General features: G+C 43.2%; 1 protein-coding gene across 5 annotated transcripts in view; it reads left to right on the top strand.

Annotated features, from left to right (window-relative positions):
* GRB10 (growth factor receptor bound protein 10) overlaps positions 1 to 16,463 on the top strand; it is a 145,319-nt gene that overhangs the window by 109,580 nt on the left and 19,276 nt on the right. For all 5 annotated transcript variants that reach the window (XR_012581396.1, XM_074546236.1, XM_074546241.1 and 2 more), the window contains one exon: positions 11,426 to 11,582. Coding sequence is in view for 4 of the 5 variants with exons in the window: in XM_074546236.1 (XP_074402337.1) it covers positions 11,426 to 11,582 (157 nt within the window). In the remaining variant the exon portion in view is untranslated. The remainder of the gene's footprint in view (positions 1 to 11,425; positions 11,583 to 16,463) is intronic.

The raw sequence follows: 16,463 nt of genomic DNA, 5'->3' as shown, positions 1-16,463 counted from the left end.
CAGGCTGCTGAGAACTGGGGAGAACCTAAGAGGGGAGAGGCTGTTACTGTTCATCCACTCTGTGGCCAGAGGTCCTTTAAAGCAGCTTGTGTGTGTGCCTGCTGAATGTCTTACTTATTGTCGCTTTAGCAAAGTAACCTTTTTAAAAGTTGGCATAAATGCTGCAGACTTCAATCCATATACTACAGTCTATAATGAGCTAACTACTTCACTTTTGAGCCACTGCTGCTCCAGGAATTAATGCCTGGAAACCCCAGTACATGTAGATGATAGGGGAGAGCTGGAGGACATTGTTGTGAGTAGGATTGTATAGAGGACCATTTAGTTGCCTTTGTTTCCCAGCTTTTGGTAAAAACTGGTTGATTCCTTTCAGTTCATAATAGGCTGAATACCAGGCTGTTTCTATAATGTCATGGATTGCTTGTTCGGCATCTTTTTAATTAGTGACATTTTATTTAGTCCAAATTAAATATGCCAGATGTAGCTGATTTAGTGGCTAACAATGATGAGTGAGGGGAGGGTGAGTTAGCATATAGCCGTCTGTTCTCAGGGAAGTTTTTTTTTTCTTTTAATTTTTTTTTTTTTTATTTCTAGTTCCACAGGAGAAGTTGGAGTGGTAACCATGGCAGCAGGGAATTTGTCCCTGTAAGCTAAGCAAAGGGTTGGGTTGTGTGGGGCTTTTTTGTGTTTGTTTTTTTGTTTATGGTGCCCCTACTCATAGGAAGGGGTGTGCAAAGTGGTCTCAAGCAAGCCCTGGAGAGGGAACTTGGAAATAGATAAGTTAGAGATGCTTGCTGTGGACTTAAACTTGAGAGTTGATCTTCCTGTAGTGTGCACGGGTGCAGCAGTGAAGCAGAGCAGTGAGAAAGATGAAAAATTTCTTGGTACCTTGGATCTCTACTACTAACTGGATCTCTACTACTAATCTCTGATACTAATTACCCCACCCCAAAATTACTGTATGCTAATAAATCTCTTGTATTATTGTTTTTTGATTTATGCCAATATTTTTCTCTCTTTATTTCCTCTGAAAATAAATAATTCTTAGTAGGTTGGAAGAGAGTGAGGTTTGCATGGGGCTAGCTGCATTCAAGAGAGAATATCCAGCTTAATTGTGGTGCCATAACCCTAGATCTTACATCAGCCCTGGAAACTTTTGCTGTATCACACCATTATTTTCCTCTGATACTTAAATTTACCAGAAGTTAAACAGCAGAGCAGTTTCATGGAACAGTTTTCTTCCTATTAAAGAAATCACTGAAAATAAGAGTTGCACATGCCTTGGGGAAAGGATAACATAAGCTCTCTTCTTCCACTGACATAACTTTTCCTGGGTAAAGATCTGCAGGGGGTTAATTCTGGCCTCACAATCGATGCTGACACAGTTGCACAGAAATCCCCTCCCCACCCAATGAGAGCAGCTCTGTTAAAAGCATTTATTATGTGCATGTGACAAACTGACCCATAAAACATCCTGAACGTTGCAGGCAGCAACAATTAGTTGATACTCGCTGCTTGGAATCGCCAGCTTCCAGAGCCGGTGCCTTGGGAGACGGGAAGTGAAGCAATATTGCTGAGTTCTGTACGGCACAGAGGCAGCTGATGGCATTAGGGATGCTCTGCCATGCTGCTGGAGCTCAGCCTGTCACCCTCTCCTTACAAAGCACCCTGCTGCTGCTGCTGCTGCTGCCAGAGTGGAGTGAGCTCAGCCCGCTCGCAAAAACCGATTGCGCCTTGTGCCCGATGCTGTCGGAGTGCGGGAAATTTGTATTTCCAATAGTGCTTGAGCTTTTGGGGTTTTCGGTGCATGGAAGCCATTGTGCTGTAAATTTTTTAGGGTGTTTATTCTTTAAATGGCCATCATTTCCTTGAGTGCCTGTAGGTTCTGGCCAATTTCCATGAGGAGTCTTTCTTCATGTTTTGCTTTTTTTTTTCCCTGTAGCTTCCGTTATATTTTTCACTGTCCTGAGTTGTTCTCATCTTCATATTTTCACACTTAGGTTGGTTGTAGTCCTTGTATTTTGTCTCCATGTGACATATCATCCTTGATTCTTCTCATATCAGGCTTTGCATGTTGAATTCATAGAGGTTTTTCTTTAAAAGTTTCTTTTGTTTTGCTTTCCAGCTTCTCCCTTTCTCCTGGCATCTTTGGTGTAACTTCCTGTTCCAGGATGTCATTGCTTCATCAGGATGTGTGTGTCCCTGTGTGTGTGTGTGGAATAAAGGAACTCTTGTAAAGATGGATAATTGATTTTTTTTTCTTTTTTTTTTAAATCTACTGTACCACTGTAGCTGTTTCTGAAAACTCTTTTCATGCTGCTGAAGTCAATGCTAGCAGTCTAGGAGTTGGGGCTTCAGCTAAGAACTTGTTTTCTTTAATTTTTAAAATTCATTTTAGCCCTCAGGGTTGCAGAGGAAACCTTAGGAGCTGTGCTCTTGCAAGCACTGGGGAACAGATTCACAAGTCCTTAAATCCTTGGCTTTTTCACTCCTTGTGATTACTTTTTTGGGAGGATGGAGGAAGACACAGGAGTGGGAAGAGGGTCTATCTTTGTCTTACCCTGTATTGCATTCTAAGTTTAATTTCTCTTCTCTTACCCTGTATTGCATTCTAAGTTTAATTTCTCTTCAGCCCTACATCTTAATGCTAGCTTAGATTCCTCTGCTACCAGACTAGGTAAATTGAATTGCATTTGTGCAAGACAAATTTCATAACTATTCATTCCTAAAATAATGTGTTTGTTTTGTTGTGTCTGGCCATTCAAAATACAGTTTATTTGGCATATTGTTCCCCTATTGTTGGGCTGCTGGTTTTGTTCTATTTCTGTTACTACATCAACCACAATCTAAACCCAAGGTCCCATTTTATCACATAAGCGACAGTCAGCACCCCAAAGGTTTTCCCATGCATTAAAAATGCATACATTTTCAAATGCCAATCCTCAGTCTCCAAAGACATCTTTGAAAGCAGTCTCTGGTCCCTTTCCCAGTAATATGTGGCTGGACCTGTAAATGCAAATAGAGTGCTGGAGCCAGGCCCAGGTGTGTGTGCAGCCCTTAAAGGTATTCCTGTTATCTGCTCTGCAGCCTCTCTGCTCTCTCCTGAGAAAAACATGGAAGGGAAGGGAGGGGTTTGTGGCCTACCCACACAGAAGTTCTGCTTGGATAATCGTAAATCCGAGTGAGAAGCCAAGTGCGCGTTGCTGAGCCCTGTGCTGGAAGGGGTTTTTGGCTCATAGGGTGGCCTGGGCCCTAGATGACAAGGACCTCAGCTGCTGTTGTCACAGTGTCCCACTGGGAAAGAAAGAGCCATCCAAATCTTGGGGACTTGTACCACTTTCCTAAATCCAATGGGAAGCTGCTCCCTGGCGCCTTGTTGCACCCTCTGCCAAGCTCCAAATTAATGTGGTTCTTGTGGTTGGAAGCCTGTGCAGCAAGGAAGATGTGGTAATAATTCTTTTCTACAGAGTAATTTATAATGGCAAAGCAATTTAAAATACTCAGTAACTAGCTTGGTTACTTAAGGATTTAATCAAGAAATTATTATGGTTTTTCTTTATATTGCCCTTTCTAGGGTTGTTAGTGATTTAAATTGTGTTTGCAAGAAGTTTTGTACTCAACCTTGCTCTTGGAGCAAATTCAGACAATAAATAATGCATTCTGTAAGCACAGCTGAGGAGAGTTGCAAGCTATCTAGGGATAAATTGCACAATAAAATATATGAAAGATAAAGGTTAATGCCAGCAAAATAATTTAATGCCTTTCATTACATAATCAAAAGAGTGTAACAGTGTCTGTAACTGTCTTTTTTAATGTATGTAAAGGATCTTGGAACCAGAAAGGATTTTTGCATAAAAAGCAATTGCTGTTAGGAGGAGCTGTGTGGAGAGAGAAGGGAGCACATTTACAGACTTAGAGTCAAAACTAACAGAAAATGCTGGAACAGTCTGGACCCCCAGATCCAGGACTGAGTGAGCTGGCTGTCGCTGCACTCCCTTCCTGCTGGTATGGACTGTCAAAGCCTATACAAACTTCTTCCCAAGCCTTCTCTCTTCCAGCATTCTGCAAGTACCCTGAAGCTTCAGCAAAATTCATAAAAGGCCTATTGTTACTCTTAGAAGGATTGAAAAAGTCTTTCTCCTTTCTTTTACCTAAAAATGAGAGGCAAATGAGGAATTGAGTGGGAAGATGTGAAAATGTCAAACAGGTCAAATGATCTATCTGAACATCTGAACATTAAACCAAAGTGGGAAAGAGTTGAAACAGCTTTTGGGAATGCTGTCACAAAATTGATGTGTTGTCTGTATGTAGGTATGTAGCACTTAAAACTGCATTCCGCTATTTATTTTTAAAATATGGAAATTACAGGGTAGCAGCTTACAGTTTCCAAACCTTCAGCCTCTAAGTATGTGCATACACGTTGAAATAAATCTTTTGTTCATGCAGGCAGTGGTTATGTCTTGAAAATGTGCTCTGCACAGTTGTATATAAATAGCTGAGATTTTTGAAGATGCTTCAGTGCAGTTGCTATACAGTGCTAAACCTATACAGAGAGCAATACTTTTAGATTTAAGAAATGCTTTAAGTTTTGAGAAGATAGAACCAGATAATTCAATGCCTACAGAAAAAATAATCATTTTCACATGCAGTTTTGAATTAGAGGAGGAAAAGCTTTGGCTTGTTATTACAATATTTCTATTTTAAACTTCAGTAGTACCCCACATGTGTTCATTGTATATTCCCCACGTGCTCATTGTATGTTCCTCTAAACGTGCTTTGTATACATGCAACATAACACTCTTTGTTTATTTCTTAAAGCTCAAATGTCAACAATTGCAGTGTGTAATTGTGCTAGTTTTGACTGGGGTAGAGTCAATTTTCTTCATAGTAGCTGGTATGGGGCCGTGTTTTGGATTTATGATGAAAGCTGTGTTGATAATTCCAGAGATGTTTTAGTCACTGCTCAGCAGTGCTTACAGAGCCAAGGTCGTTTCTGGTCCTCACCCCGTCCCTCCAGCAAGGAAGGGAGTGGAACACCAGAAGCTCAAGGGGGCAAAGTCAGGACAGCTGACCCCAACTAACTCAGGGGAAATCCGGCACCATTTGGAATCATGTTTGACCTAGGAAGCTGGGGAGAGAAGAAGGATGGGAACAAGGCAGGGGACATTGGAAGTGATGATTTTTAATCTTCCCAAATCACCATTACTCATGATTGGCTTTCCTGGTGATGGCTCAACACCGGCCTGCCCATGGAAAGTGGGGAATGAATTTCATGTTTCGCTTTGCTCATGTGCATGGCTTTTGCTTTCCTGATTAAACTGTCTTTGTCTCAGCCATCAGTTTTCTAACTTTATTCCCTCCAATTCTCTCCCCCACCCCACTGGGGGCAGTAAGTGAGCAGCTGTGTGGGGCTGAGCTGCTGGCTGGGGTTAAACTGTGATGTAAATAGTGCAGAGAGATGTTTGCTTGATACAGTGGCCTGAATTCAGCCAACATGGCTTACAGCATCCATCTTTAGTCCAGAATCAGGAGCCTTTGTCATGTGCTTTAGATGGTAACCTGCTCCATCTCTCTCCCTTACTTTCACAAGGAATGTAACCCCAAAATTACTGGGTGCACTGGTGACTGGGTGTCCACACATGATGGCTTCAGACGAGCTAACCTTCCCAATGCCAATGCTGACTGGCACCCAGCACTAATCCTGCCCTGCCCATCTCTATGATTCCCAAAACCTCTCTTGCTGGTACAACCCTCATGGAGTTTATGACTTCAGTATTGGTTTTGATGAGCACTGAACATAAGGATTATATGATTCCCTGTCAGGTCAGGTTATTTCTCTGACTCTTGGAAATGGGTTTAAAATTCAGTAGCCCAGTGAAGTGGGACAGAATGAGCATTTTGAAACACGGCCAACTAAAGCAGGGCTTTCTGGGATTTTGTTTTGAGGTTACTGTTCTGAATATGAAAGTCATAGACTAAGATCTTGATCGTACAGCAGTTGTTCTCATTTGTTGTTCATAGGCTTTTAAATGTGTACCTAAATATAGTGTATGCCAGAGGAGAGAGTTAATGTTGCTATGAGAACCTTAACCTCAGCATTTCCAAGGGTTTTATGTGTATATGTAGAGAGGAAAAAAGCAATGATCAAATACCTCACAGGATTTTTTCTTTTATAAGGAAGTACTATCTGATGCCTTGTGTCTAAGTGATCTTATCCACGTTGTATTGCTGTTACCACTGCTGTTTGTCTGAAGGGCTATTTTCCTGCATAAGCAGGAAGCAACAGAGAAGGCAAAAAGAGCCATAGGGTTGACCTATATATTTATTTCATTGCAGCAGCTGAATTTTCCATGTCTTATAAAGCTGCCTTAATGCTGCTGGGCAAGTGAAGGGGGACTGGCTGGTGCTCCAGCATGTAGATGTGGCTGACTGAGTTGCTTGCCTGTCAGGTTTGCACAGAGCATGCTTAGAGGCCTTTCTTTTTCAAAGGTTTGTAACTTTAGGAAGCAAAACCTTCCTTTATTTTTTGCTTTTTCAACCAGGAAAATAGCAGTTCAAGGGTAGCCTGCAGGCTGAGCTTGAGTCTTCAGCAGCTTTGTGTTGACCTATCCTAATTGAAAGCTTCCTCATTCCTTCAGTGACTCTGACTCTGCTCTTGTGAACTGATAAGCTTTGATTATAAAAAGCTTTTAGAAAAAAGATCTCATCAAAACAGGGTTCCAGTGAAAATAGCAAGTACCTGCCTGGTATTTGGGTGCCTTCTGCAGTAAATAGTGCTTCTAGTTGAACAAGGTACATGCAAAGATTTCAGTTCCATTTTCCTTCTATGTACCTCACTGATTGTCTGAACAGTGTTGATGAGTGAAATTGGGGGATGGAAGTCAAAACTTGCTGGACTGATTTTCTGTTTGTGCAGCTCTCAGTAATGACTTTTCAGTGTACTTTAATAACTTTCTGTGAAGTCTCTGATCTACTTCTCTTATAAAGAGAAACGCTAAAAGAACTAGTGTACTGAAACCTTTGATCTATTAGATTTCGGTCACAGGGCCTTCTGATGACTGGTGCTTCCTTCTGATATTTGGAGTTGTAGCCCGGGATAACATGGGTTGGTCTACATTGATATAAATTACCCTGTTTAATTTCAGATTGTAGAATGCAAATGTAAATCTGTTTGCCACTGAAGATTTTTAGCATAACATTATGTAAAAGAGTGAATTTCTGTGATCATTGTGTATAGTTATAGGTTTTGTTTTGAAGAAAAAGGAAAGAAATAGTGTAAGAAATGGAGAAAAAATGATGTGACCATCACATGACTGTTTGGGTTTTCTGGTTTTTGTTGCTTTTTTTTTCCCTTTCACATTCCTAAAGTCTTTGCATTACTTGATACACACAAAATACTGAGTGAGGTTGAGGAACTGAGGCTGGAAGATGAAGCAGCCATGAAGATACTCAAGATATGCGACCCATTATATGAAACCTCTGAATTGATGAATATTAATGTCCTTTTAAATTTTTAATTTTTAAAGTCTTTTTTGTCTTTAGAAAAAAGAAAAGAAAAGCTTGGGGGAAGACTTCTTCCCAGAACAATGGTGCAGTCTGTTATCTGCTCCTTTGCGCTGTAAAGCACTGAATGTTCAGCCAATATAGCGCTCTGGTTGGCTTAGCATTCTTAACCTTAATTTTGAATAGAAGGTGCCTTGTGCTGCTGACGTAATTAGGGCCTTTTGTAAATCACTGTTGCAGGCAGTCTGCTGTTGCATTTCACTGCATTTCTCAGAGGGATGCAGTGCAAAAGTGTCAGGCTAACTTTTTGAACCTCTCATCAGGCTAAGTGTTTTCATTATTGGAGTATTTTATTCGAGTGAATCTTGCTTAGTTTTCCTTTGTAGATAATAAGCCCTAAATCAGTTTTGGAAATGAAACAGTGTTTCTGCTGGATGAAGTTTGAATAGGGAGCCCTTAAAGTGGGAGGTGCTTCCTTAGGAAAAAAGAAAGAGAGAAAAAGTGAGAGAGTTGGATTTGACCAATTGATTTCAAATTCAGTTCCCCCTATGATACAGAAATACTGTTATCTGCATCTTTTGTCACGGGAGCTGTCAGAAAGTTGGAGGTGAAGCTTTGTCGTCAAGCTGGTATTTGTGGTTATACTTCATAACTGTGCAGCGTTGTGTGGGGGCATAAAATCCCCTTACTTTCCATGTAAGCCTCTTAGGGGCTGCTGCACTCCTGCCTCTGCAGAGGCACAGGGTTTCATCTCACTTCTGCCTCTCTCCTGTCCCCTGGGGCAGGGTTCAGCCCAGGCCATTACATCCCCTCCTGATGCAGTGTTTTATATCTGTGATGTCAGTGGTGATACATGGCCTTGCACTGTCCTTGGTGGCAAACACAGCACTATTAATAAATAGTCAGTGAGGTTAACTTGCTCATCGCTGCGTTCACGCTGCCCACCCGTTGCACTCCACTCCCTGGAGTGCCTTAAGGGCCCTGTTAACACCCCAAGGGCTGTCTGGTCCCATGAATGAACATATCCATGTTTGTAACCCAATTCCATAGTGGCTGTGGTATGGGGATAGTGGGTGCTGCCTCCAGGGCCTGGCTCTCCGGAGGAGGGAACATGGCATTACAGTAGGAGTACACCAAACTGCAGTGTTGGGTATGCAGTAGTTTGAAATGCTGGGGGGCTGGCATTGGCATCAGCATGAGCTTAGACTCTGGGCAGGGAGGGGGAGGGTGGGACACGTACCCCTGACCCCTTCACTTCATACTGAGAGAGCACAGCATGAATGAGCATAAAAGACAGCTGCAGCTTTCTTCCAGTGGCCACAAGGCATTAAGGCTTTCCATGCTTGGGAACAGAGAAGAGTGTGGTGGTTGTCTTACAGCTCTCTCTTTTACACCTGCACGGGCTGGAGAGGCACCCTCAGCAAAACAGCTTTGCCTCTTCTGGGACTTGGCACTGACAGTGATCAGGTGCTGTCTGTATCACTGCCTTGTTCCCTGCACGAAAGGAAAAGAGGCGGGCTTTGCCCTCCAGGTGTTGCCAAAGTGGCGATTGCTGTGGCGTATCCCTGGTTCGGGCTCCCCGGTGAAAGCTGAGGCAGAGAGCAGAGGGCTGCGCTTCTCGTGACTAATGAATGAATGAGTGATGTCACCAGGTTGGTTCCCGAAGCAGGAAATCCATCCAAAATAGTTTAGTTTCAATACAGAAAGTGCAGTTACGTGCAGAGTAAGCTGAAAGTAGAACGGAATTCTTTCACCACCAACTTTTCGGTCCGATGGCTACACTATAAAAGTAGAAGAAGAAAAAAAAAATCAAGCGGGTGTTAGTCCCTGCCATTCCCCACTAAAAGAATCAGAATAGCTACTTTCTGTCTTGTTGCGTACTGGCTTTTCGGTGTGCCTGCCCATCCTCGGAGGAACGCGAGAGCTGCGCTCCCCGCCGCACACTGCGGTGCGATGCCCGCCGGTGTCTCGGGCACCGATCCACTCGTGTCCCCCCGTCCGGGAGTGCCGGAGCGGGCCGGCACCGCTGCGGTGCCATGCGGGGCTCTGCTGCGACACGGCGCCAGCCACACAGCAGAGGCTGGCCCGCAGGATAGAAAACGGGGGCACCCCCACGCCCAACAAATTCCTGCGTGTATGAGGATGCCTCTGGCTTGGCGAAGCGTTGGCAGGATTGCAGCCGACACATTGCACAGCACGCATGCCTTCCCCAGAGCAACCGGGATTCCCCCTCCTCTTCTTTCCGGAGCCCACTTCTGAAAGAGCTGGCTCATCCCTGCTGTCAGATGAAGCCGTTTCCTGAACGCGCGGGTTTGAGTCACTTGGGCTGGATGAGGCTTTAACTCCTCCCTCGCCGGGCTCCACTTAGTGCGTAGCCGGGGCAGCGGGAGGTGGGGGCGGCGCCGGCCGCGGCGCGGTGGCACCGCCGGGGCCCGGAGCGGAGCCGGAGCAGGGAGCGCGGAGCGGGGAGCGGCGGCGGGGAAAGAAGTTGAATGCCCAAGTTGCAGGCATTGATGACATCAGCGCGGGCAGGCCGGGCTGCGGGCGGGACCGGCACCGGCGCCGGGCAGCAGCGGCACACGCGTGCCGGGCTCCCCACGCCCCGCCCCGCCGCCGCCCCTGGGGTCTCCAGCGCCCCGAGGTCGTCATAAAAAACCCCCCACATTTCCTTTGTAATTCCTTTTCTTTTTTTCTTTTGAGGGGGGGGGGGTGGGGGAGGCGGGAATAATTTGGAAGTCTGATAGTGTGTGGGAAATGATTACATCAGTCGGAGGGAGGGCTAGGATTGGTCTGCACAGTGTGGTTTGATTCACTACCGCAAAGATTGCGTGTAACCCTTTGAGTGGAGCTCTGGCAGAGTTGTTTCCCTCCCCAGAAACAGTCCCCATAGCAGGGGCTACGTGACAGGTAGGGTACGGCCGCCCCTGACGCCGCCGGCACCCCGGGCGCCCAGCCGCAGGCTGCAGAGGGTCGGCGGAGGCACAGAACTAACTCTCAAGAGGCAATCCCCATTTAAAATGCCATCTTGTTCTTCCGACTGCTGCCTTTTACGTGCCGTTGAGGTAAGATTTTCCATATCGAATTACCCTCCAGGTTTTTGTTAGACTCTCCTTCTCTCGCTAGGATGCGGAGCGTTTTAAACACGGAGTTGATTTAAATCTGGGACCTGGACATTTGCCCGGAGAAATAATTTTGCGGGAAGTGTCTCTCGCTTGAGCAGAACAATGCAAAGAGGAAAGCATCTGTATAATTCAGGAGGTGGGGGAGAAGGTTCTTGACTTGTTCTCTCATCCCTGTTGATATTTAGGATGCGCAGCGTATGCATGTTTGGTTTCAAACTACTTTTAGGCTAGGATCAAAAGAGAAGTCAGGGCAGAAAGAGAAATGTGTGGACTGTGCTAGATAATTGATTTGCCGGCAAACTGCGAGTGGGACTTCCCCACACGAAACAATCAAAAGTTAGTGGGGAACAAGAGAGCCATTTTTAATCTTTGGGGTCCTGGCCTGCTCCTCTGTGAATGTTCAGAGGCCTCCGATGGGATCGCAATGAAAATTGTGTGTGTTTGACTGGATGTGATTTCTCTCGCCCACTGTTGCCAAAGTACTCTCTCGACATTGTTTCACGTTTGCTTACCTTACACAGCTTTATACAGAACCTGCTCTCTCACTTTTCCTGTGTACGTGGTCATATTAACCCTGCTGAATCTTGTTTAGTGCAGGGAGGTGTTGGGGAGGGGGGAGGGGAAACAGGTCTAGGGGGCATCGAGAGAAAGTGTTATAAAGTGAATCATCCATTTCATTTGTCCTGGCTGCCAAGGTGCTTGGAACCCTCACACCGAGAGGATGGTGCTTTTCTACAGTAGCTGTGTGGTTTGCCTATGTTCAGAGCTGTTGATCTGTAAGTGTACCCTTTATGTTGCAGGATGTAAAAGTCTTTAGTGAAGATGGAACAAGCAAAGTGGTCGAGATTCTAGCAGACATGACAGCCAGGGACCTCTGTCAGCTGCTCGTTTACAAAAGTCATTGTGTGGATGATAACAGCTGGACTCTAGTGGAGCATCACCCTCACCTAGGATTAGGTAGGGAATGGTCAAAGGGGTGGCATGGTTACCTGGGAACATAAAACATGTGTAATTCATATAAATGTGCTTCCAGACGGAACGTTTTCTTTTCCACTGCTTTTATTTGTACAATTAGCTGAAATCACATACGTGTTTTCTGTGTATTACAATTTGATGTGTTAAGCATTTAAACCATTTAAAGTCCTTCCCTTATTTCCCATCCTCTGTTTTTTTATTATAAAAAAAAAAGGAAGAATTGTCTAATCTTCACGCTAGCACTCTGTTGCTACCTTGCTGTGTCTGAAGCTATTGCAAATAAACAGCTTAGGCAAATTAAGCTTGATCCTTGGAGTACGGTCCTGTGAAACAGCTCAGCTCATCACCAGCTGGGAGACCTGGGTGAACAGACTCAGCCTTACATACCTACAGTAATGCCCATGAAAGCTAGACATGCTGAGCTGGGGGAGGGGGTTGGCTAAACTTAACTCCAGGCAGGGGAAAAATGGTGGCACCACCTGCAAATCCACGGGCAATTTCTGGACCAGCGGTGGTATCTGCTCTCCAGGCAGCAGCTCCTCCACCTGATTGAAATTAAGGTGTCATGGTTACAGTTTCAAGAAGGCAGCAAGAGGAAGAACCGTGGGGAATTAAATAACGCTGTGAATTGGTTTAATTACAGTACCTGAAAGGATCTCATGTTATTCAGTCTTGCTTTTCCTGTTATTTTGTGGCACTGATTAGTTACAGGGTTCTGCTGTGCAGCTTGCAACAGCGTATCACCCAGATAACGCTGTCGGTAATTCTCCATGGCATACAATAACGCTTTAAAAAGTGTAGCATTTGGAGTATTAGTCGATATACTTCATGGGGAATGTTTTTTCTAGAAAACAGAGGAAGGCAAATCATAAGCTGCAATCGCCAGCACTGGAATTGTGAATGCTATCTGTACCTAGCAGAGGGGGTTTTATGTCTAAAAATGTAATTCAGAACCCTTACGAATAAAAAAAGGAAATGATTTGCTGGAAATGTGATGCCCTAAACCAATACTGTTAAACACTAATAAATTCACTGCTCTGCAGACTGAGACTTTAAAAAAACCCAAACATGTAAGATATCATGATTAGCTTATGGTTTTATTATCTCTCCTAATGTAGAAATATATGAAAATATTAACATGAAACACTCTCTGGTCTGTTTCTATGATATACTTTCAATTCTGAGGACATAGGATGAGGTGAAGAATTAAGGTATAAATTACAGAATCTTTATCTCCGTAGCTTAATACGCCACATGCGCTTCCAAAAACCTTTACAAATATTCAGTTTTATCAATGCTCATTAAACTACCAGGCTCTCTTTTTCTATATTCTCTTTCCCATCATTGCTGATTACCAAGGTATTGTGTAAACAGAAGCCTTCTCCTTTGTAACCAACATCCTTCTCCTGCCAGATTCATTCAATGATGCCACAATTCAGTGTTTGTGACATCACAATAGCTTCCATGGTGACTAATTGTGCTGTCAAACTCTGGTGTGTGACATCTCTGAATGAATCGGGCAGGAGGCTGATTAGGAAATCAAAAGCTTCTGTTTACACACAAATAACTTGGTAATTAACAATGATGGGAAAAGAGCAAGATACTTATCGGGCTGCATTTATATACATAGGGACCTGCCTGCCTTGGACTTCTGTCTCACACTGAAGCACAAAGCGGGCCCTCAGAGATGTGGGGTGTGCAGGTTGGGGCTTTAGCAGCCACCAAACTTGGTTCCACAGGGACGGCCCAAGGGCTCTCTCCTGTAGGCCACAAAGTGGATCTGTGTGAGAAGAAATGCAGCCTTCGGGGGTGTAAAGCCAACAGACAAAAATATTTAAAGAATTTTAAAAAATGTAATTATACAGATTTCACATACTTGAAAGGATGAGGACAGAAAAGGGAATAAATTAGTTCATTTAACAGGAGACAACATTATCCAGTTTATTGAATTTGGGGTCTTTAGTATACATACTCAATAAACTTTAAATACCAACTTGAATGCTTCCACCAGTTTTGGTTGCAGTTTGAATTTTTTATTATTTGGCTGCTTCTTCCTAGCTCTTCTGTAGCTTACATGCTTTCCTGTATTTTGGAGACTGTCAGATCAAGGTAGTAGTGCGACCGCAACCTGGATGAAGTTATCAGGCATCTGATGGTCCATATTTGTTCCTCTAGATAAAAGATTGCTAGTATAAGTATGAAACAACGGTGAATAAATACATAGTGTCAAGAGAAATATGGTTAAAGAGCAGTCAGAACTGTGTTTCTAGAAGACATTATTTCTTATATAATACATCCTTGCTGACTTAATGCTCTAGGTGGTAGTCTTGAAGCCCACAAAAAGAGAGGAGTTCCTTCATTTAGTTCACTATTTTTTTTTTTCCTCCCTGTCTTTTGCCTAATAGTACTCTCCAAAAGAGCTTGGTTTGCAGAACCAATTCATTGTTTTACTTTTGGACAGACTGAGGACAAGATGAAATTTTTGATGCCAGCTGCATATTTATCATTGCTTTGGTCTTTGAGGTCCCACTTTGTAAGGAGCCTCCACCTCACTGTTCACTTCACACACATAGCCAGGTATATTCCAAATAAAATGTGTGCTTACACATGACTTTAAACAGCTATTTGACCGCACAAAATATTTGTGTTCTCACTGGAGGCAGTGGTGTGACAATTTGCCAGCAGACTTTCTTGATTTGACATTTGAAAGTGGTTCCTGCTGCACCGTACCGCTAATATCTAAAGCACGTTGTAGTCAATGTTTAAGCAGTCTATGAAATTTGAATTGGTCCCATTATTTAATTTGCTACTATAAGTATACCTAACTATATTTATAAATACCACATTTATAAAATTTTGTATTCTCCCTATGTTCTATTCCATACTTAACTATCATCAGTTTAGGATAAGAACAGAGAGCTATGTATTGGACATTAACAAAAATAATAATGGTGAAAACATTCATGTGATTATATGTGCCTGGACACTGAAAGAATCCTTCCCTACCTACACACTTCATGTTTTGAGTTCCGGAATTGACTGTACACCATACTAAATACAATTCAAGCAGGAGAGAATGTAGAGGACTGAAATATGTGAGGGTTAGAAGAAAGCATTGTTGCAGTTTTGTACCTAGATATTTTGTTAAGATGCATTGATTTCCTTTAATATGAGTGAATTAAAAGTGGAACAGTGAAGCACAGCGCTTGCTTAAATGCAAAATCAGGGCGGACTCTTTGATCCAGGGGTCCACCTGTCATTTGTAGTGGTTCTCTGATTGGGAATTTTGGGCTATGCCTGTGAGTTGTTCATGATGGAATCCAGCTCCTTTTCCCACCTTGTATCACTGCTGCAGTTCAGTAGAAGTTCTGATAATAATGCAGATTAACTTGGGTGGGGTAGGGGAAAAGTCTGTTCCAGGAAGCATGCAGAGGAGACTGAGTGGAGCCTATCAGATAAACTGGAAGCACACATTTCTGGTCACTTCAACAGCAATGCCACTTGAAGACAGACTGACCTATTGACCTGAACTTAACAGGCTGACATCTGTGCTTCTAGTTTTGTAGCAGGAAGCTCAAAGCAGGGCTGAGGCTGAGTTGCTCATGTGTCAAGTTCATCCCATTTGTACCAACCGAGTGCAAATTACCAAGCACTTCCCAAGTGTATGTATTACTATGAAGTATTAGCAAAGTAACCAAGACTAGTTTCTTTTTTTTACATGCATGTGCTATGAAATGCTGCACCTTTTCTCCAAGATGGCTTTGACCATCAGAATGAAAATATAAACATTAAATCAGCGGGAGTGTCACCACAGAATCTCAGAAGGGTTTTGGTGTAGTAACAGAATACATCTAGGTCAGTTGTCTAAAGCATCCAAGAAACAGGCACTAAGTATATTTACACAAACTAAACATTGAAATATAAAACCAATTGACAAATGTTCATCTGTACTTCATTTCCTCAGAACAAAATAAAGAGTTTGTCCCTGACAAGCAATTTTTAATGTGTTAGGAAAGCAAAGACCACAACTTTGGGTGGTGGCAGAACTAGACTGTAACAGGACATGTGATCTTTCGGGGTTCATGCTGTGATAAAGCTTCGTATCAATGTAATTAAATGTTTTTTGGAGGAAGCATAATTTAAAAAATAGGCCCTTCACCCTCATAGGCCCACAGTCTTCATCACAATGTGGAGGAGATTTGACTTCACCAGTTGCTTAAAAACCATGGTAGTAGCACCAGATTAGCAATACCTGAAACTTTACCTCCGAAGCCCCTAGAAATGTGTAGGTTTAGGTGATGAATGCTGAGGTGGTGCCAAATGTCTTTTACTAACAGCCTCCCTGTAGCAGTACTGTTGTGCAGATTAGTCAAAGAACTATCCCTTCAAAATGGTGTTACACCTGATGCACTAAGACACAGCTCTTTGTTTGAGAGCAGCCCACTATGGAGGTTTTTCAATGTTAACCCCTTTGAAAACACAATTTAGAACAAGGCTGGACATCACAAGTGCACAGTAAATGCTGAAGTCGTCAATGAGCTGGTGATGACTGACAGCCTAAGTGAAAGAGAAAAAGATCATGGGATCATTCAGTCATAGGTTAAATTTTCAATCAAAGAATACCACATAATCTGCTGTGTTCAGCAAGTCAAGTAATATTCCAGAGCTTGCTCTTTTTGGGATGCAAATGACTGCTTGCTTTCTATCCTGAAATCACCCCAAGAGAACTTGGATGGCACTCTGGCATTTCTTACTGTAGGAATACAAGCATTGCAGGAACACAAAGTGGGTAAGGTACTCTCCAAACTTCTTTGGTCAGCAAGTCACAGGAATTTTGTTTAAAGTTTTGCAAAAGTTATGTTT

Source organism: Zonotrichia albicollis, chromosome 1 (genome assembly GCF_047830755.1).
Source record: "Zonotrichia albicollis isolate bZonAlb1 chromosome 1, bZonAlb1.hap1, whole genome shotgun sequence".
NCBI classification, from domain to species: domain Eukaryota; kingdom Metazoa; phylum Chordata; class Aves; order Passeriformes; family Passerellidae; genus Zonotrichia; species Zonotrichia albicollis.
Note: the sequence above shows the minus strand (reverse complement) of the source record. Positions and strands in the feature narration are given on the sequence as shown.